A 20,368-nucleotide genomic window follows, 5' to 3' on the forward strand; every position below is an offset into this window, starting at 1 on the left:
TGACCAAATTTTAGTTTTTCCGTTAAATTGATTTATTTTACGTTTTTAAGACTCATGTCCAAACACAAAAGTTTCGCTTCTGGCGGTCCACACGCTTTTGTGTACTTTTTCCATTGTAAAAAAGTCTTCACTCAAAAATTATTGTATATATTACTTACTAACCTCACAATTTTAGTGATTTTTTCGTAAACCAACATAAATTTGCCCAAAAGCACAGCTTACCTGTGGTTTAACTAAACTTCCATTTTATAGGGTTATAAGGAGATTGAAATAAAAATCAGTTTGTTTCGTTTATTATTTTATTGATTCTTTTATAATACACAATTATCTAAACTATTCAATATTTTGACTGCTCCTGCTTCAGCACAGCTTGGACACACTTGGCCATGGTGGGCGAAGCCCGACTTATCGCATCCGTCATATAAAAGTCCTTCAACTCCTTTATTTTAACATCAATCGGAGACCCACTTATTTTATCACTCTGTATATTCTACAATCCCAAAATTACATTACAACCCCCAACCCCCATAACTCACCTTTGCCAACTCTTGAGCTTGTTTAAAATAGTTCGCACTTTCGGCATCCCCATATCTCGTCAAATGGGGCGCCACTTGATGCAACCTACACCTGATATCCTCCAGCGAATCATAGGGCAAGGGGGCCCCTAAAATCTCAGAGAGCGCCCTAATTATCTTCCAGTCCTCCCTGGCGTTTCCTGGGGGCGAGACCGCCGGCAACGTCTGCTGCGCCCTGCCTTCGGTGTTCACATAAGTCGCTTGTTTCTCGGTGTAGGCAGCCCCCGGGAGCACCGCGTCGGCAATTGTAGCCCCATGGTCCCCATGGTGCCCTTGATAAACCACGAAACAACCCTCAGGCAAGTCGCTTCGGTCAATCGCACACTCGTCGGCCCCCAACAGGAAAATGACTTTGGGGTTGTTTTCGCGAATTTTATCAACCCCTGGGGTGTAGCCAACATCGAGGGCTGCGACCTGACTGGCAACCTTGTGCAAGATATTGAAGACTTTCCAGCCTTCGGCTGGGCTCGCCAACGAGGCGATTTTCTGCACTTGGGATAAAATGGCAGCCCCATCGGGGCGCTGCAACAAATCGGCCCCGAGGATAATCAGAGGCTTTTTCGCCGATTTTAACTTCTGGGCGATGGGGTGGCTCCCTGAGGCGATTTTGGAAATAACCTCCGGGTCATCCCCCAAGTGGTTATAACCGTAGGTTAGGTTGACTTTCGGGCCGATTAAAGCAACGTCCAGTTCTTTGTGGACGTAGGCTTTCCTCAAACGTGAGTTTAAAAGTGGGGCTTCAAATCGCGGATTGGTTCCAATGAGGAGGGCAAAGTCGGCCTCTTCAGCCCCCATGATCTTGTTGTTGAGGAGGTAACTCGATCGGAGATCGGTGGCGGAACCGTCCATTGGGAATGTGTGTTCTGTACACAAATTTTCCGAACCTAAACGGTTCAAGAGGTCTTTTAGGGCTACAAGGGCTTCGGCATCGGCTAAACCGCCGGCGATTGCGCCAATGCTTGAGCCGGCGTTTTTCATTACTTTGGCGACGGAAAGTAAAGCCGTTTCCCAGTCGACTGGCTTTAGTTCGCCGTTTGTGGCTTTCAGCATGGGGGTGACGAGGCGTTGGCGTTTGAGGCCGTCGTACGCAAACCGCGCCTTATCTGATAACCTGAATCGATTAAAGATGAGTCAGTTAAAAAATTGCTTCAAAATGGGCATTTCAAGTCTAAATACAAGTCGTTAATTTCATAATAATTTGACTTTACCGAACGCAACCAAATATTCGTCAAAGATCTGAATTTCGCTAATTTGGTCATTTCCAAGTCTTTTAGCACGTTTTCTACGACAATAACGAATTATTTTCGTGAATTACTGTGTTTTTGAGCAAAAAAAAAATAGTTAGGTCAACACAATTTATCAAATCAAGCCAAAAAAAGTTGTTTGTAGTAGTCTAAATTTCAACGATTTCAACACTTCAGTGTTTTTTTTGAGACCGTAACACACCTAAAGCAAGGTACATGGCAAAATAAATAAAACATTAAATCTAAAATGTGTTGAATATTGGATATTCAATTCGGAAGTAAAATTACCGTTGGGGGCGCCACTGAGCTAGGTCGAAAACAGTAACCATAAATGGCGGGAAAATGTTTATTCGGATATTTTGAGCGTTGTACGAATTTTGGGGCTTCACAATTATCGCATTGCCTATGCGGAATGATTATTGCATCTTTGATGCAAGAAACTCATGTTGATAAATGAGAGATGACGAGGAAAACACGAATAACGAATGACTGTTTGGTTCACTTTCTTTATTGGAAAATTATTACAAAGACATTGAAAAGCCTACCTTTTGGCATAATTTACGTTTAAATGTATCAGGAGTTGTTAATCTTTATTGTAGTTTTGTAGATTTACCGCAGCATTTCATAATTTTTTCAGTGGAAAATTCTAACCTAAAATTCATAACACTTCACTAATTTATTGGTTTCTTGAGCCAAACTTTGTGTTCGCTGTGATCCATTACTTATAATCTTTAATTAGACAACTGTTTGATAACACTTTGTAATCAAAATTTAAATATTTTTCACTTTTTATCCACTTTCAAGTTCCAACAATAAACACATTATACCATGAAAAACTACAGAACCAAAGTCAACGCTAGTATTTACCACCACGTACTTTTAAAGTAATTCTTTCTATTGTAAGTAATTAACACTATACACGCAAAATTGTTGAACAATTCATTAAATGTCAGTTAAATGTGGCATTACGAAAATTTCTTTACTGTTTTCGACATAGTTCAAAAGTCATCACCAGAGGGCGTCTAGTTAATTTTATTTCCGAATATTAAGCCAGGTCTGATTTAAATATTACCTAAACAAAAGAAAAAAAGTTTTAGCTAAAAATTGCGTAATTTCTGTCATTTTCAAGCTAGAGTATGACGTAAATGAATGTATTTTGTTAAAACAAAGCATAAAATCGCACATTTCAGACCAAAATGATAATATTTTAGGCAATTTCAAATGATTAATATGTTTTTTTATGTCAAAAACTCACTTCAATGGACGTACGTATCTTGTCAAAAAAATGTCACGCAATTTCAATGATTTTTAAGTATAAATAGCATGTTTTTAAGACCCAATTAACGTAAAACAAATAAAAACGCCGTGATTTTTAACCTCCATTAGGACTTTTTGAATTTTCAAGAGAGTTGATAATGCGATAAAATAGAATGGTATTAAACCAAGTTGAATAAAAGTGCACTATATACAAATTACATACAATATTTCATGTTCGACTACGTTACAGGAAGCTTTTAGGGGTAAAAGAAAAATTTATGTTAGAAAAATATGATTTTTGAAGGTAATTTTGGCTGGGCTAAAATTTGTTTGATTGGTGATTGGCTCATAGTAGCGTTCGATTTTGTTACTTTAATATAGTACATGGTGTATCAGAAATACGTGTGTACAACTTTTCTATACATAAAACACTTTGAAAAATTAATATTTATGATTTTTACTGTTTTCCTCCTTACTTTGTTGAATGTTTACTAGATAGATACCACAGATAGCTTTTTGTTCCGTCACTATCACAACGAAAATATTTCGCACTTTTAATTTGGTACCCATAGGCAGGTTCACGTTTAAATGTGATTTTCCGGATTTTTTAATGAAAAATTACAAATAGAAAAAATGTTTAATTTGTCAAGATATGTTACCTTTTAAACTTAATACACATATTTTCATACACCCTGTAAAATAAAGCTCAGTATGAGCCGCTATGAAGTGACATAGTAAAGTTTCTCATTATGAACAGTCACGCATAAACACATTTATAGCTCTGGCTGTAAGACGTATTTTACCTAAACAGAACAAAAAAAAATGTGCCATTCTAAGTCTGAATAATAAAATTTCAGTCACTTTCCAGCAATTCAAGACGTTTTACCAACGAAAACCAGGTACAAATCGACATATGGAAATAGATATATTTAGGTTTTAGAATAAAATTTAAAATTTTTGAACCAGGGACTTTCAGAAAATGTTTGTGACAAACGGATTTAAATTAAAGTTTCTCAATTAATTGAGAACAACTTAGAGTCTGAGTCAGATAATCACTTAAAATTCACATATTTTTGCGAAATAAGACAAAAAAATCGTCGTTTAAGTCTGAGTTAAGCTATTTTAGACATTTTCAAAAGATATGTGTCAAAATTTCACGTAAATCCTTGCCATACTTCAGCCACATATGGGGCTGTATAATACGTACATAAGATAAGAACACAAATAAGTTAATACATTTCGAAAAAATATCGCAAAATACCTTTTTGATACCGTAATTCACTTGGATCAACACAAAATTTCCAATTTTTAAACCTTAATTACGCAGATTCGAGAGTTCCAACGCGTTGTTGAGCCAAAAACTCAGTTAAATCGACTTTAGTTTGCCAAAACGACACAAAAAATTTATAATATATATTTTTGTTAGCAGGAAATCATGTAATTTAAGCAGGTTTCTGAGGTAAAAACTAAATTAACTAAAAGCCGTGCATTTGTTAGCGTACACTCCCTAGTGTAAATTTCTAAAATTTAGCCGGTATGTATCGGTCTTTAAACGCAAAAAGCAAATTACACCCAAATTATACTAGGAAGTGAATGCAAAGGAAATGAAACTGCTACAAGTATTTCGCCAAAACAAGACAAAAAAATCTCCGCTTTTTTAGACCTCCATTACGCCATTAAATGATTTAAATCGATTTATTTTTCCGAAGCAACGTTTTTTCGTTAACGTTTTTTAATAATGGACTTACCATTCCTCATTGATTTCCTCATTAGTCCTCGGCATAATCCTCATCACCTCGCCCGTCCTTGTCGAGACCACAATATTCGAACCAACAGCATCCAAAACATCAATCGAGTCAATTTTCCTTATCTCCCAAGGCCTCGCTGTGAAACTATACGGCTTGCTAGTCAGCGCCCCCACGGGACACAAATCAATCACATTTCCCGACAACTCCGACAAGAAAAACTTCTGTACGTAAGTACCAATTTCCATACCGGAGCCCCGTCCCGTCGTCCCCAAATCATCAACCCCTGCGATTTCGGACGCGAAACGAATACACCTCGTGCAGTGAATACACCTCGTCATTATCGTCTTAATCAAAGGCCCTATATCCTTATCCTCCACAGCCCTCTTCCCCGAGAAGTCTATATCGGTAAACCGTGACCTATCGGACCCGAACGCCATACTCTGGTCCTGCAAATCACACTCGCCCCCTTGGTCGCAAATGGGGCAATCGAGGGGGTGGTTCACCAAAAGGAACTCCATGACCCCCTCACGGGCCTTTTTAGTCATCTCGGAGTTGGTTTTAATGCGCCACCCTAAACGTCACAACCTAAAGTACGATTTTTGGGCAACAAAATTGATTACCTTTCATAACAGGCATGGCACAAGCCGCCACAGGTTTGGGGGACTTTTCCACTTCCACGAGACACATTCGGCAGTTACCAGCAACCGCGAGACGCTCGTGGTAGCAAAATCGGGGGATTTCCACACCGACCAAAGCCGCGGCTTGCAGGACGGTGGTCCCAGGTTCCACCAAAACAGGCTGATCGTCAATAAAGACTTCGATTTTTTCCGGCTTTTTAGCAACATCACTCGCGGCCCGAGACAGGACGGTGATGTGCTTGGGGCCCAGCTTGGACCCCGTGAGGGCTTTTAAAAGGGTGGTACGCAGCATTTTCTACAAGAAATAGAAGTTTTTGACGCAAATGTCCATTACATAATTGACTGGTTTTATAACCCAACTTTACACCAAAGCACAAATAAACATCCAACAAAATTTTATAACGTAACCACGTAATGATTTTCAAATAAACTGTTTGTGACAAAAACGTGCCAATTTCCTTAAATTACCTTATTTTTGTGTTTTCAATAACAAACGTCAAAAAATGACGTCCATTACTAAAGTTGGTGGCACTGAACTAACCTAAAAAACTCTCTTTCCGTTACCATCTGTCACTGGCGTGGTCACTCTCACATTTGCACTCAAAAAATGGGCAAACCCAGCTTTGGCGACCTCAAAACCGACAAAGGTGTGAAGGAACTGAACAGTTTCCTCGAAAGTCGCAGCTACATCGAAGGGTGGGTCATTCATAATCAATTTCACACCACCTAACCTCGCTTTTAGCTACTCGTTGTCTCAGGCCGACTTGGACGCGTTTGGCAAGCTCCAAAAGGCCCCAGCTGCGAATTTGCCCCACGCTTTGCGTTGGTACAACCATGTCAAGTCTTTCACTCCTGCGGAGCTGAAGTCGTTGGGGGTTTCGGGGGCATGCCCCATGAAAACTGCAGCTCCGACCACCAAAGATGATGATGATGATGTCGATTTGTTCGCGTCTGACGAGGAAGAGGATGCGGAGGCTGCCAGAATAAGGGAGGAGCGTCTGAAGGCCTACGCTGAGAAGAAGTCAAAGAAACCGGAACTTATTGCCAAGTCAAGTATTGTGCTTGATGTCAAGCCCTGGGATGATGAGACCGATATGAAGGAGATGGAGAAGAATGTCAGGACTATTGAAATGGATGGGCTGGTTTGGGGGGCCTCCAAGTTGGTTCCTGTGGGCTATGGAATCAACAAGTTGCAAATTATGTGCGTGGTTGAAGACTTGAAGGTGTCTGTTGATGAGTTGGTCGAGAAGATTCAGGAGTTTGAGGATTTCGTCCAGTCTGTCGACATTGCAGCCTTTAATAAGATTTAAAAATGTAATTTTTCAAGATGAATAAATGCGTTTATTGATGAGTTTGGATTAATTTATAAAGGCGCAAATTACTAAACCCGGATTGTGATTGTGATGATTGAGAGTCAAGTCTGGTATTTGGTTGGTAATAAAATTCTCTTGGTTCTGGGGGTTTCACATAGTTGGATAAAACCGGTTCTTTGTCTTTTTGGGGCAAAGGTTCCCTCGATGTTATGACCGGTGGTGATTTAGAGGGCACCTCTAGTGGTATCAAATCTTTATAAATTGGTTTGTCTAAGGGAAAATTCACTTTTCGAGTCACCTACAAAGTAGAATGTTACTTCATGAAAATAACAAGTTTCAATCACCTTTTCACATAACGCAACATTGGAAACCTTAGTGCTGGTCGCACTTTTGACCTTCTCGATTTTCTCAGATATTTTTCTGAGCGAATTAAGCTCCGGAAACTCAAAATTTGGTTCACTCTCTTTCCGTTGATTTCCCTTTTTCCCTACATTTTCGCGTTTAGCGTCAGTCACAAGTTTGGTTTTGGGCACCGGCAGCTCGGTATTCCGCACAAGAGTCACCTTGGTTTCGTTTTTCTTAAATTTACTCATGATTGTTTACCCCTAATTCAAATTTGTGAGGTTATGTCTGCCCAAAAGTGAGGTTATACAAGATGAGTCTTGAACCAACTGGCGATATTTTGGACCAGTATCACACGATTTCGAGCAAACTGAAAAAGTGAGCCCCTTAATGCACCATGCAAATATAAAGTGCCCCCTTGTAGGCGCTTCCTGCGTAAGCCAAACGTTACAGAAGCCTGCGAGTCGTTCAGTTCGTTGGGGAAACAATGCGAAGCCTCAGAACTGCCAGCTTATGCCGGAATGTGCTGGATTTCGTCAGCAAGGTGCGAGGGGTCTTTGGGGAACACCCCAGGTGAGGCGTCTTGTTTGACGCGAGCCGCGCGCCAGTTTTTATCAGCTGAGACGAAAGACCACGAGTTGGGGTGCCCCAGCCCTTGTCAGGAGAACCTGGAGGCTGCTGTGGGTTGTTTTGCTTATGCGGCGAGTCGCTACCCGGAAGACTGCCCTATTCCCGTGGGACTCAACCTCGAATTGGTTGATTTTTTGAAAAAAGTTGACAGGGAGTGCGATGTTGAAAAGCATTTACAAAATACAGTTGAATTATCAAAGGATAATTTAGACACTAAAATTTTTTGTTTGGAATTGCTAGCGTCCCATTATATAGAAAGTCGCGACTACACAGGAGCGCTAAACACCTTTAATGATATTGCTTCGATTGTTGAAACGTTGCCTCTGAATGGGGCACGAGCTGAGACCATGTTGAAATGTGAAGTTAGTCGAGTCTTGCTCTTGTTGATTTTGAGGCCTGCGCCCCAAAAACTGTCGCCGAATTTGGCCAAGTTACTCGAAAAGTACACATGGGGGGACCAAAGTGATAAAGCTTTAAAAGGTAGCGTGAAATAAATGTTTGGCAGCACAAATAAAAATGAGCACCAACCTCAGGCATGAATTTACAAGATTCTTTAAAGTTTAATGTCAATTATTATTATTATTATTTTTTTTATATGAATAGACGCATTCAAATTTGAAATTTTCAGCTTGTGGGATGTCTCAAAGGATGTTTATTTTACTGCAGTCGCTTGTTGCCGCTTGTCAGTCGTTAGATACTTCGAATCTTGATCATTTAGAAAGCGAGTTGTGGAAAATGGTTGGGAAAGAAGAACGGGAATTGCTTAGAATTTTGGTACAAATTTACCTTGAGCTGTAATTGTACAAATTAATGAAATAAATGTTGGTTTCTAATGACGGTACGTTTTTAAGCGCTGTAATACTTCTGATAATTTTCGTATTTGTGGCTTCATTAGAAGACAGCATAAAGACTGTATAATTATATGGAACCCTTTTTATAAAACAAGTATTGATAGAATTGAAAGAATACAGAATTGAATAAAATTGATAAATTTTATTCTTCTAAGACTAAAAATTGACACGGATAATCAAACTATTCTGTTTTAAAACTAAGAAAATGTTAACGTCACTTATGACCAAATAATTTTTTTAAATAAGGTTGATAAAAACTTAAACAGTTATTAATAGATCGCTCAATAAAATTATAAATTATGTTTTGAAGTTCATGAATAAAGTTTATAACAATTAGGTAAGTATGGGTTAACTCAGCTTACACTCCTGCGGCTGTACAATATTTACTTCAACACAATTTATGAATGATGTGGACTTTTTTTGTTGTAGTAACAAAACTATTAAAAGATTTTTACTTTCTTCACAACTTTTTACTGCCTTTGAGTTTTCTATTAGCTTATAATGTGTTATTTTATTTTCTTATTTTTAACAAACGTAATGTACAAAATCTTAAGTTTTCAATTTTTTTAAAGTTGCCTTGTACTGATGTTTTTTTGTCAATAAAATTATTATCACAGTTATTATTATTATTATTTATTATTATTATAATTATTTTATCCGAAAATTTCGTAATCGCAGAAATAAGAATTCACCTAAAAGTATGGGAACCAATGGTCCTTAGTCTCTGAACGCGCGATAGACGGCCAGTTGGCGTGTGGCCAGAAGAAGAAGTAGCACTCCGGTGGAAACCCCACTGAAATAGTCCACTGTTCTTGGCCCCTCGGTACAGGACAGGACACGAGCACCTCAGCTACAGAAGCTTAGGTTACGGTCATTATTGGCAACACGCTCCGCCGGCATACGAGTGACTTGAGGAATCCATTGGTCATCTAGTGCACCCTGTGGGACAACGATAAACTTTTTGCCCAATATAACATGAAATGTTATTTGTTATTTTACCTGACCACACAGGAATTTTCCTGAATATGGGCTGATTCCGCATCGTGTCACCAAATATGCAATTTGACTAATGGGGCACAAGAACATGACGTTGCCTCCGCCAAAAGTCTTGGAGACTTTTTAATGCAGTTTTCAACTCCAAACTTGACGGTCAACAAAATGTCAAACCTAACCTAAGAACTTCTTTAACGTTTTTTTCAACTCTTAATTAGTAAATTTTGTTATACTTACTTTATGTAATAACTATTTCAAAATTATATGTGCTGCAAAGCAAACTGTTAGGGATAACATCACACAATTTAACCATTTTCCAACATGAATTTTTAAAATAGCTTGGGATTTTTGTTCGTTGTGTTGGTGCTGCTGGTCAAAAAACAATTCGAATTGAAAAATTTTGTTGTCACTTTGACGACAAGTGTCGTGTGAACTATTAGTTATTTGTAATGGATTTTGTGAGTTTTTTTTTAAGAAAATTATTACTTTTACTCATTAATTCATGTGTGTTTATAGCAGACACGCGAAACGCATTCCTCACGTTTGTGGTACTATTTCTGGCAATTTTTGTACTTAATTCTGATTGCTGGCATTCTTCACTACGTCCAAATGGTATTTTGGAGTCGCGATTTGCGGTACAGCCCCCAAACTTACCTGGACGTCGTCGACATGCCCCAAATCCACTGCAAAAAATTACTTTACGAAGTGAGCCATCTTCACAAGGAAATAATTGAAATGAAAGAACAGTTGGAAGAACTTCGTTCATGGAAAGTCAACTACGACGAAAATTCCAAAACCAACTTGAAAAAAGCGTTGGATAATTTCTACTCAGACACAATCGGAATTTTTGGTTCCACGACTTTCCCTCCAAAATTACCATCCCTTAACCCCGCATTTCCCCAGACTATGCCTCCGAGTCCGCCGGGGGCTCCGTCATCTCCACCCCTGAAACCACCCCCCTGCCGTCGCCCTTCGGCCTCCGCTTTTTCGGCACCATCGACTGGGTGGGCCAGTCCGACCCTGGAGTTTTGCTCCAGCCGAACACGCTTCCAGGGCGGTGTTACGCCTTTTACGGGAACAAGGGTCGTATTCGCGTAAAATTGGGGCGCCCGATTATGGTAACCCACGTGAGTTTGGAGCACATCCGCATTGGGGAGAGCACAACGAGGGCCCCCAAAAATTTCGAAATTTGGGTTGGTAGCACTGGCTCCCGGGCGCCTGATTTGAATAAGTTTGTTGCAGGGTTTCGGGGAGAGGGGTGAGGAGAATTTAGGTCAGTTCGTGTACGATTTGGACGATTCGATTATTCAAACTTTTGGCGTAATTGCGAAAAATCGGACGTTTCGAGCCGTGGAATTGCGCATCCTCAGTAATCACGGCAACGCTGAATCGACGTGTGTGTACCGATTCAGGGTTCATTCTTTGGATTAGTTGGCATTGAACATTCACTTGTTACGTCATCCGCCATTATTATCTCTGGTGTGAAGTTAGCCGCGGAGAGTTCGACCTTAAGTCTGGTTTAAATAAAGACCAAACGTTAATTATACAGGTGACGTCATGTTAAACAAACATTATGCATCTGTACTTGTACTAATTTTTAGTATTATGTTTACGTTAAAACCGTTGGAATTTGGTTTTTTTTGATCATTAAACTCGTTTGAATTTCGGTGACGGTTGCTTTATTGTGTCCATGATTGGTGTGTTGAACGTTCGGTGAAGGTAATTAAAAAAAGGGTTTGGTATGCCCAAAAATAGCACAGTGGGTATTTTTAACCCATCCGGTAGGAGACTTGCATTGAGTTGTCTTGTTTTCAGTCTGGAAATCATGGAGTTAAGGTCGAGATCCAGGTCTAAGACGCCGTTTCAGACGCAAACTTTTATAAATGACGAGGCCTTTGAAGGGCACAACCATGTGACGAGATCGACGAGACGTTCGGTCAGGTATTTATTTATCAATTACCAATAACAAAATATAAAATAGTCAATTTTAGAACAACGGTGACTACTGGTGGCAGCGAGTATTATGAAAGTGTGACCAAACCAGTGAAGAGCAAAAGTACAACAAAATCGACGCGTTCGATATTTAAGACTTCTGATTATTCGTCAGAGGAAGGTGAAACAGATTCGCATTCCCACTTTTCTGAAAATGAGAAAAATCAGATCATTGAAGATGCAAGAAAGGCAGCTAATGGCACTGCTGAGATCTCAGCCCTGAGCTTGTACAGGAAAGCGGGGAGATATTGGGAGTATGTTTTTTTGCTTTCCTTTTTTTAATAACATTTTGATGTTGCCAACTGCATAATTTTAAAAGTTTTAAGTTGACTCTTTTAAACCATTAAAATACCTTGCCTTTGTTATCTCCATAAAGTGTTTTAACTTAAAATGGGATAATAAAAATTAAACGACCATAATTACATTGTACAAGTTCTAAAAAAACATGTTTAACATTAGTAACGAAATCGTTAGGTTGGCGACGCTGACTCCTAACCTCAATTTTGGTCAATTTTGATTTGAATTGTTTAAAAGAAAAGTGTGATTCTAAAAGTAGTGGCACGAGTGAGTAATTAAACGATATTGAATAATTACACTTGTTTACAAATTGAAGGGGTTAATCCATGAAGAAAAACTAAATTTTACGACACGCTTTCAAAGTTTCATTTCGAAAACTTGCTTTAGATCTGCAGTTATGTTAGCTAGGGTTTACTGAATTAAAACATAGTTAAATATGTATTTTTTATACAAGAAAGTAGCCAATTTCAGTTGGAAATAAGTTACACGTGTATCCGTGTATGTCACTCTTTTTTACTCATACTTTTTGAAATAAAAAAAACATAAAAAACATGCAAAAGGTTAATTTATACTATGTAAGTAGGTCTGTAAGTCAACTAGTATGTAATGAATAGTACTTTTAAATAAGTTTATTATTAGGCAATACAAATTAATTGGACATAACCCCTTCATTCACATTTAAATTTTATAATACCTTGACCATAGCCCCTTTAGCACCAACTGACTTGAAATTTTACAGAAAAATACGAATGTGTTAAGCATATTTTAATTAAACTTCAAATTTGTAGAAAGTCAATTTTGAAAAAAATGTTTCATAGCCTCTTCATCCACTAAGCCCTTCAGTTATCAAGTATTTCTTTACGAGAAAACCAAAATACTTTTATTTTGCTGAATTCAAATCCAAGATTGGAAAGATTCCATCATGTCTAGTTTTTCTTTTATGTCCAATAATGCTACTATTATTAGATGAATTCCTAAAATTACTTAAATTGACTTATTTTGTTCTAAGAGATGGTTAGTTGAAAATATCTAATCAAGAGGTTAATTTAGTTCTTTTTCGCGATAACTGTGCTTTATGAACAAATAAGAATGTCCTCTCGTTCGTGTAAAAAAGATTCTGACCACTTTTGTTACGTATGTAATTATTTTCTCAAAAACCGAACTTGCTGCATGGAAATCTTTAATGCTTGATTTTTTGGGAACCAAAAACAAGACGATTATAAACAAATTGTGGACGAGTTAACCAATTATCAACAAGTGAGTGCCAATATGTCGCTAAAAATGCATTTTTTGCACTCTCATCTAGACTTTTTCCCAGCTAATTTAGAGTGCTTGCGGATTTTGTAAGCGGTTAACAAGATTTTTGTGATTCAAATATAATTCTTATATTATAATTACAAGAGGAAGCATTAGCAATATGCATAATTTTAGTATGTGCCCGTTATTAGAAAAATAGTTTAGTTCAAATTTTCTTTTTAATAAAAAAATCAGGACCTGATGGAAGTTTTCCAACTTTAGATTCTAATTCAGGAGACAAAACTACAAAAAAAACTTGTTGTATTTCTTCCTGGTAAAAACTTTGTAAACGAGTGTTATTTTTACGGTTTATCTTATCTCTTTTAAATCGCTTTTTTTCGAATTCATTGCAGCAAATATCCTAAGACCGATTATACGTATTCGCCACATTCGCGGGATCGAGTCGAGCTGGCCCCTGGTGTGGTCCAAATGCCCAACATGTCCCGAAGGACCATCCACTCAGACTCCAGCACCAACACTGAATCCTACTATACAACGTCTCAATCCATCAAGCAAAGACTGCTCTCATCGTCAAACAACAATGAAGAAATCGATGAAAGTTACACAATTAGTCGAACCTCGACCACACGAAGACGCACATTTACATCGATCATCACTTCGGTCTTCACGACCATCTACATGTCGGTGTTTTGGTGCTTCCTGTCAGTGTATGAGACGTCCAGTTCGACGATGATTTTCTTCGGTAAGAAGTTGCACCACTTGGCGAGTCTGATTATGCTGGCTGATACGTGGCTGCTGAGGAAATCCTCAGCGCCGAGGAAGACGGGGGCTGTGGTGGCGTTGTGTCTTCTCCCCCTTTTGGTTTTTGCAGGTGAGTTGTGGCGGCTTTTCGCGAGATTGATCAATTGAAATCGGCTATTTTTTTGTTTTTGGATTTTGCCGATTGATGAATTGATTAATCTTTACAAAATGTTGAGGGTCCAACGATGCAGTTATCGATGGGTGGTATTTCAGGTTTACATGTGTTGTTGGCTAGCGGCGTCTCCCTCGCCCCTTCGTGCCACCCTCACTGCGGACGTTACATTTCTAGTTACTATAACACACTCATAAACGCAGCATCGAGCATCTTTCGATAAAAATGGCGCTTCTTTAACAATTATTGTCAGTTGTGTGAAGAGTTGAAGCTTGTTTCTTACTCTTATATTATACTAGTTTGTCCATTTTCATTCATTTTTGTGTGGTGTTGAATAATTAACATAGTCTTAGTGGAGTTTTCATTCGTTTGATTTTTTTATTAACTTTCATAGTTTATTATTTAACTCGGTGTTGTAACTATTATAGCGGTTTTATATTGTTGCTTTAAATTATATTAATAAATAATAAACAATGCACATCTACTACATGCTTTTTTCTTTTATTGTTAGCGAGGTGGTATTAAGGGGTGAGGGCCGCACTTATTCGTAGTTCGATTTATTTTTAGAAGAAAAACTAAAGTAAAAATGCCCCTGTTGTGTACTTTTTACCGGTGTGCTTAGCGTTCCATAAACTAACTTATGCTTTTTGCTTTTGTTTCTTCATAAAGATAAATTTAATATTAAACTGGGTTCAAACCGATCATAAAATAAATAAGTAAAAATGCAATACTAAAAGATTATTAAAACAATTTGTGTATAATTCTATAAAATTGAAAGATCAACATAAATTATCAAGAAAAAATATATACTGGGTGAATGAATTGTATTTTATTTCTGAAATATTAATTAAAAAAACATTAATTACACTTACCACTTGATAACTGTGTTTGATTTTTAAATAATTAATTGGTTCTTATCTTTTAGAATGGATCTTTAACAAAACTGTTAACTGTTGACTTACCTTGAGCAATGTAATCGTGGATTACTTTTGTAATTTTCTAACAGTTGCTCATACATAATATTATTGGTTGCATCTAAAAATATTTCAGAAATAACCCATAATTATCACCCTGTATAATAATGAACTGATTAAATAAATAAAGTATAAATAGACACAAACAAAAAAGAATAATAACAAGATTTATCAATTATTTCTGTGAAAAAAAAATTTTTCTTTAAAATTTGCTACATCTTGTTTATCAATACTCTCATTTTTGCTAAAAACGTACGTAAGAGGATCCAAATTGCATAGTTCGCGTCCGTTTATGGGAGAGTCCGTTTAAAAGAGAAATAAAACGGAGCCAAAATGTTCGTTTTTCAGAGAGATCCGCTTATAGGAGGTGTCTGTTAAGAGAGATTTAATTTTATTTAGCAAAGTTGTTTGAAAGATAAACTGCAAAAAACTTAATACTAAATTGAGTAGAAAATGATTTTTTTTCTACAGCGTGATTCAAAAACATCGTGCAATTTCTCGGTTGCTGATACAGGACTGAATTAAAAGTTTTTATGACAAAAAATTACTTGAGCCTTTTTCACGAGATAAAGCTCTTCAAAGTTTAATTTTTTAGTTAATTGTTTAAGCTTCACATCATATTTTTTTCACATTAGTTAGCGGAAACGACAGCTCTTGTAACACTTGTAAATTCAACAATAAATTAAATTCTATATCTTAGGAAACAAAAGAGCAACAATTGATACCTTTGCTAAGAAAAACAAATTAAAAAATATATAAAAAAAGTTGCTTGAAAAAAAAATCTGACTATTTTTGTACTTAACTGAAACGTCTTTTATCACATACGAGAGTTTGTGCATCACTTTTGAATCACTCTGTAGTATATCAAATGCTTTGTCAACTCTTTTGAGTAGATAAATTAGCAATTTAACCGCAAGGATAGGTAAAATGTTTTAAATTTATTTTATTCAATTAAATTTACAAATTCCAACAATTTAATTTGAAGGGTTAACAGTAAGTTATTTCTCTTAAAAGTCCTGTTATAAAAAATATTATACACGACGCTAAAGATTGTTTATCTCTTTGTGAAGTAAGTCCACTAATGACTTCGTACAGTAGATAAACAATCTGTTTATTGTGTTGTGTAATAATTAATAAATATCTATTTTCTGCTAAGAACTCAATTATTTCACTAAATTTTATCAAAAACATATTCTAAAATATCAACATTAAGTCAAAATAGACTAATTTTTGTCTTTTACAACATTTCTCATTCGAAACGCAATTGTTGTAGTAATTTTCTGTAATGTCACTCGGTGTATAAATGGCTTATATATTTTTTCATTTAGTGTAATTATTAAACTATTTAGAAATTTTTTAGTAATAAGTTTAAAAAAATTTTTGAAATCAAATTACAGGGTGCATGTTTTTCGCATAAAAACCGCGGCTAAAAGTCGGTAAGTTTAGTGTTTTGTTGTTGAAATTGATTTTTTTCTCGCTTCCTAATTGAACGTGTTTCATGAAACATTTCAATCTAATTACGACTCATTGTGAACTGCAAATCTTTTCGTCTACCAAAGCGCATCTTCAAAACAGTTCATAAAAAATATTTGCAGCTTGGTTTTTACTGTCGTCACTGGGCAGTGCCATCTATTGGTCTTTTACCAACAGTACTTCCATCCCTGTAGAACAACAAGTAGCAGAAAAAATAATAAGTGCACCGCCTGTCCCATCACCCACTCAAATAAACACAGACGAAATTATCGAAAAAATCCTCCAAAACCCAAAAATCCACAACATTATTATTAATAACCACAAGGGGCAAGAATCTGACGAGAAATTCCAACACATAATTGAGGAACTCCGGCTCGAAATTGATCGAATTAAAAGTGAGCAACAGAATCAAAATGCCGATTTGGGCCGAATTATTGCACAAATCCGAACCGAAAACGTCCGAAATTTGGCCCGTTTGACCCAAAAGCTGAATAGGTGTTGCAGTCGCCAAATCATCGATTTGGAACCTTACATAACGCGCGTTTTTACAAACTTGCTCAACGACCCTCACTTTTTATCAAACCAGAACGGTTTAACCGACTGGTTACATACACTGTTCGTTGCGAAAACCGATCTCGAAAACCGTCTACTGAACCTAACAACCAACTTTGACGTTTCGGATGCAGCCAATCAAGTTATGGAAAAAGTGGTTGGGAAGTTATCCAAGTTGGACCCCAGCTCGCTTGATGAAACGCAAATCAGGAAAATCGTCCAATCAGCGTTGCGCATTTACGACGCTGATAAAACCGGATTGGTCGATTACGCGATGGAGCGTTTGGGTGGGGAGATCGTGACTACTAGATGTACCGAGAGTTATTTTGCGGGTACTGCGGTTATTTCGGTTCTGGGGATTCCCATCTGGTATCCGTCGATTTCCCCGCGGACTGTTATCACTCCGGGGATAAATCCGGGCGAGTGTTGGGCGTTCCAGAATTTTCCGGGTTTGTTGGTCATTAAGTTGGCGTCGAGGGTGAGAATCGAGGCGTTTTCGTTGGAGCATGTTAGTCGGTTGCTGGTGCCTGAGGGTAAAATTGATTCGGCGCCGAAGGAGTTTGAGGTTTTTGGGTTGAATGGGGAGAATGATAAAGATCCGGTTTGGTTAGGGGAGTTTGTTTATGACTATGACGGTGATCCGTTGCAGTTTTTCGCGGTTAGGGAACCAAAGGTGTGTTCTATGATCGAGATCAGGATTAAATCGAATCATGGCAATCCGAATTATACTTGTTTGTACCGGTTTAGGGTTCACGGGAAGGTTAGTAATGAACCGGCGTAGGTTTTAACCGTTTTTGTTTTGTTAGGTCATGTGTTCATTATTAATTTATTTGTACTGTTGTAAATACCTCGTCTATTTTCGTTTCTTGCCGTCTTTTTAGTACTTATGTGTGTTTTATATCTCATTCTTTTTAGCGTTTTTCATTGGTATTTTACTTGTTTTTTATGTATTAATAATGAAAGTCTGTGATTCGGTCTAAACTATAGTTAAGTACAAAAATAATGTTGTAAAGTAGGTACTACCGGAAATAATAAGGCCTTATGCAATTTTGCAAACCTAATCTTAGTCACGTGTTTCAGTCACTAGTTTTAGGGTCTAATATTTATCTTAAGGGTCATTGTCACCGATGCACGCTCATTTGTATTTTCGTATGTGAATAAAGTTTTTGTTACGATTTTTGAACTTTTATTTCATTGTTTTTCCCACTCTCATAATAGTCATAATATCCAATTCAACACCGTATTACCGTCGCATTTTCACTTAGTTGTTATAAGTTATTCATGCACTCCTTCGTTGTGCTCCAAAACCATTCGTGTCACAATAGAACGTCTTATAAAACTCGTACAATAATATACTATTCTAGGGTTTATGCAAACAGTTAAAAATGTTTGCTCAGTTTTTTATTTAAGTACTGCCCTTACGTATTGTCTTTCCTTTTATTAGGTAAAGTGTTTTTCGTTATTTCTTAAATAAAGGCATAGTTGATAATTAATTTATTTAGCCAATAAAAACATTCCGATCTATTTACGACAAACACAGACAGCTTTATCGTTGCAATATCCTCCGCGTTTCTTCAAATAGAGACAATGAGCGGCACATGCGGCATGATTTAGCTTGATGGAGACGCCCCGGAAGCCCCCTTCGGCGCTGAGGACGTCACAAGTGAAGCGTTTGACCCGGACGTGTTCTATTTTTGACAATAATTATTCTGATTAATTTTCAAAATTGTGTCTTACCTCCATCTGCTGGAAAGGCTGTGGTTTCGAAGACGCAGAAAAGGGCAATTAGAGCGATGATGATTAGCTTCATTTTGCTGTGTTGGGAATACTGGTCTAAGGGGGCCTCGGATCTTCTTTTATATTGCATTGAGAGGAAACTGTACTTTACCTGGGTTTTTCGAAGAATGATGAAATAAATAAGAGATAAGGGGGTCGTGACTTGCAATGCATTGTCGGGTTTTATTATCATTATTTGCAGTAATTCCCAGACATTCGAAAAAATATATTGTAATTTCACTTCCACGGCAGAAGTGAGCGAAATAGTGGTTGGTAATGGTAATGAAATTTTGTATCTTTTGGTTTTTGACTAATGGCGTCACCAACATTTTTTTTAATGGGGAGCACTAATGATTTTTTAGACATATCGATAGATACTTTAATTGTCCAAATGGCAACACCAAAAAATGAAACGTTACATAACAATATTTTGGAAATACATTTTCAAAAAGTGAAAAATCCAAATTTTAATATTAACAAAATTCAAATAGGTACCTATTTAACAAAAAAAGAGTCAATTCTTTATTTAAATACAGTTTTCATGGTGCCATCCACTAAATAAATTTTGTACAGTCCACAAGTTATTCGTAATTATGATTTATGAACAACTTTCGGACTGATAATTTTTATATCTTTTAAATTTGTTGTCTTTCAATAATTAAAAGGTCTATGGAAATGGCCAAAAAATAGGGGGTTTTCATTTTAAAAAATGTCGATGTTGTCATTATTCAAAAGCCAATTGTGTAAATTTTAAATATTGTTGAAAACGACGCAGTTTTTAAAAGGAAATTTGAATCGTTCCAGCATTTTTGCCAAAACAGAATAATTAACGTTATTCCATAATTTTGTAACTCACTGTATTTTTTACGGATTATTGGGTTTCTTTAAGAACAAATTAAAAATAAAATTTTATACATACTACCACACGAGCGCTGGAGAGTGTCAGAAATAATACGAATATCTTAATAATTATTAAAATCGACCTGCCTAGACTATTTTTTTCTACAATCCAACCGGTCATAATAAAAATAAAAACTTTTTTTCAGACGTTAGATTACTGTCAAATGCTCACTGCAGACTAATATTTACGTGGTACATTTTCATTGGTCACAAGGTGTCCGGTGGTCATCATTCTACATTTCCATTGGTCACAATTCCGTATCTTAATGATAATAAAATAATAGCTATTTCCAAATGGAAATGCCAACGTCGCATTTTACTAATTCATGTTGTCTGGGTAGTTTAAAAGAGCTGAAATTATGTCATGTAAATAATTATTCTAAAAAACACAGTTTCTAAAAATAACAAAAATTTTTTAATAAAAAAATATTTATTTAGTTTCTCAATGTTTTAAATTTTATTGTTTACACGAATCTTACAAATATCAACATGGTTAAAAAATTGAAAGAACATCTAAGCTAAGTTATTCAAATTCAATATTCTGTGTAGATACGTTTGTTCATTTAAAAAAAATTACAAATTTTCTTATATTAAAATGGTGTCCGTTTTTGAGAAGTTCTACTGTATTTGAAAAATGAAAATG

General features: G+C 36.7%; 5 protein-coding genes, 1 long non-coding RNA gene and 1 other non-coding gene across 11 annotated transcripts; 4 read left to right on the forward strand and 3 right to left on the reverse strand.

Annotated features, from left to right (window-relative positions):
* Positions 1-281: 281 nt before the first annotated feature.
* Positions 282-6,061, reverse strand: ND-75 (NADH dehydrogenase (ubiquinone) 75 kDa subunit). The gene is made up of 5 exons (XM_968704.4): positions 5,931-6,061; positions 5,445-5,757; positions 4,825-5,395; positions 537-1,686; positions 282-490 (listed from the first exon to the last, which is right to left on the reverse strand). Exons 2-5 carry the CDS (start codon positions 5,752-5,754, stop codon positions 338-340), a joined length of 2,184 nt encoding a protein of 727 aa, XP_973797.1. The 5' UTR covers positions 5,755-5,757; positions 5,931-6,061; the 3' UTR covers positions 282-337.
* On the forward strand, positions 6,023-6,813 carry LOC662587 (elongation factor 1-beta'). The gene is made up of 2 exons (XM_968676.5): positions 6,023-6,158; positions 6,205-6,813. Exons 1-2 carry the CDS (start codon positions 6,070-6,072, stop codon positions 6,770-6,772), a joined length of 657 nt encoding a protein of 218 aa, XP_973769.1. The 5' UTR covers positions 6,023-6,069; the 3' UTR covers positions 6,773-6,813.
* A 291-nt stretch (positions 6,814-7,104) lies between these two features.
* Positions 7,105-8,583, forward strand: Hap40 (Huntingtin-associated protein 40 kDa). Its single transcript, XM_968613.4, has 3 exons — positions 7,105-7,495; positions 7,542-8,227; positions 8,376-8,583. The coding sequence occupies exons 1-3, from the start codon at positions 7,431-7,433 to the stop codon at positions 8,543-8,545; spliced, it is 921 nt and encodes a 306-aa protein (XP_973706.1). The 5' UTR covers positions 7,105-7,430; the 3' UTR covers positions 8,546-8,583.
* A 632-nt stretch (positions 8,584-9,215) lies between these two features.
* LOC103313883 (uncharacterized) lies at positions 9,216-9,959 on the reverse strand. Its single transcript, XR_511585.3, has 3 exons — positions 9,829-9,959; positions 9,598-9,777; positions 9,216-9,537 (listed from the first exon to the last, which is right to left on the reverse strand). It is a non-coding gene; the product is annotated as an uncharacterized LOC103313883 (long non-coding RNA).
* On the forward strand, positions 9,938-11,022 carry LOC103313882 (SUN domain-containing protein 2). 2 transcript variants are annotated; one of them, XM_008198317.3, is made up of 4 exons: positions 9,938-10,049; positions 10,108-10,441; positions 10,495-10,784; positions 10,834-11,022. In XM_008198317.3, exons 1-4 carry the CDS (start codon positions 10,041-10,043, stop codon positions 11,020-11,022), a joined length of 822 nt encoding a protein of 273 aa, XP_008196539.1. In that variant the 5' UTR covers positions 9,938-10,040. The 2 variants fall into 2 exon arrangements, with proteins under 2 accessions (XP_008196539.1, XP_015837810.1); XM_015982324.2 differs by having other exon boundaries at positions 9,960-10,049; positions 10,111-10,441.
* Position 11,023: 1 nt separating this feature from the next.
* koi (klaroid) lies at positions 11,024-18,224 on the forward strand. 4 transcript variants are annotated; one of them, XM_064357283.1, is made up of 5 exons: positions 11,024-11,140; positions 11,407-11,532; positions 11,583-11,837; positions 13,530-14,008; positions 16,620-18,224. In XM_064357283.1, the coding sequence occupies exons 2-5, from the start codon at positions 11,417-11,419 to the stop codon at positions 17,828-17,830; spliced, it is 2,061 nt and encodes a 686-aa protein (XP_064213353.1). In that variant the 5' UTR covers positions 11,024-11,140; positions 11,407-11,416; the 3' UTR covers positions 17,831-18,224. The 4 variants fall into 4 exon arrangements, with proteins under 4 accessions (XP_064213353.1, XP_008196542.1, XP_008196540.1 ...); XM_008198320.3 differs by lacking the exon at positions 11,024-11,140 and adding an exon at positions 11,147-11,354; XM_008198318.3 differs by lacking the exon at positions 11,024-11,140 and adding an exon at positions 11,147-11,350.
* Positions 18,225-18,528: 304 nt separating this feature from the next.
* On the reverse strand, positions 18,529-20,258 carry LOC662384 (defensin 1). The gene is made up of 2 exons (XR_010334535.1): positions 18,787-20,258; positions 18,529-18,737 (listed from the first exon to the last, which is right to left on the reverse strand). It is a non-coding gene; the product is annotated as a defensin 1 (transcript).
* Between the last annotated feature and the right edge of the window lie 110 nt (positions 20,259-20,368).

The sequence above is a fragment of the Tribolium castaneum genome, chromosome 6 (genome assembly GCF_031307605.1).
Source record: "Tribolium castaneum strain GA2 chromosome 6, icTriCast1.1, whole genome shotgun sequence".
Classification (NCBI taxonomy): Eukaryota; Metazoa; Arthropoda; class Insecta; order Coleoptera; family Tenebrionidae; genus Tribolium; species Tribolium castaneum.

Coding starts and splice junctions, on each gene's coding strand:
- Hap40 (XM_968613.4), top strand. CDS start 7,431: ATGAGTCTTGAACCAACTGGCGATATTTTGGACCAGTATCACACGATT. Junction 7,496..7,541: donor ATTTCGAGCAAACTGAAAAA/GTGAGCCCCTTA, acceptor GCCCCCTTGTAG/GCGCTTCCTGCGTAAGCCAA. Junction 8,228..8,375: donor AAGTGATAAAGCTTTAAAAG/GTAGCGTGAAAT, acceptor TGAAATTTTCAG/CTTGTGGGATGTCTCAAAGG.
- LOC662587 (XM_968676.5), top strand. CDS start 6,070: ATGGGCAAACCCAGCTTTGGCGACCTCAAAACCGACAAAGGTGTGAAG. Junction 6,159..6,204: donor AGTCGCAGCTACATCGAAGG/GTGGGTCATTCA, acceptor CCTCGCTTTTAG/CTACTCGTTGTCTCAGGCCG.
- koi (XM_064357283.1), top strand. CDS start 11,417: ATGGAGTTAAGGTCGAGATCCAGGTCTAAGACGCCGTTTCAGACGCAA. Junction 11,533..11,582: donor TCGACGAGACGTTCGGTCAG/GTATTTATTTAT, acceptor AGTCAATTTTAG/AACAACGGTGACTACTGGTG. Junction 11,838..13,529: donor AAAGCGGGGAGATATTGGGA/GTATGTTTTTTT, acceptor AATTCATTGCAG/CAAATATCCTAAGACCGATT.
- ND-75 (XM_968704.4), bottom strand. CDS start 5,754: ATGCTGCGTACCACCCTTTTAAAAGCCCTCACGGGGTCCAAGCTGGGC. Junction 5,396..5,444: donor TGCCATGCCTGTTATGAAAG/GTAATCAATTTT, acceptor TGTGACGTTTAG/GGTGGCGCATTAAAACCAAC. Junction 1,687..4,824: donor GAGGAAATCAATGAGGAATG/GTAAGTCCATTA, acceptor TAATCGATTCAG/GTTATCAGATAAGGCGCGGT.
- LOC103313882 (XM_008198317.3), top strand. Junction 10,442..10,494: donor AGACACAATCGGAATTTTTG/GTTCCACGACTT, acceptor GCATTTCCCCAG/ACTATGCCTCCGAGTCCGCC. Junction 10,785..10,833: donor CCAAAAATTTCGAAATTTGG/GTTGGTAGCACT, acceptor AGTTTGTTGCAG/GGTTTCGGGGAGAGGGGTGA.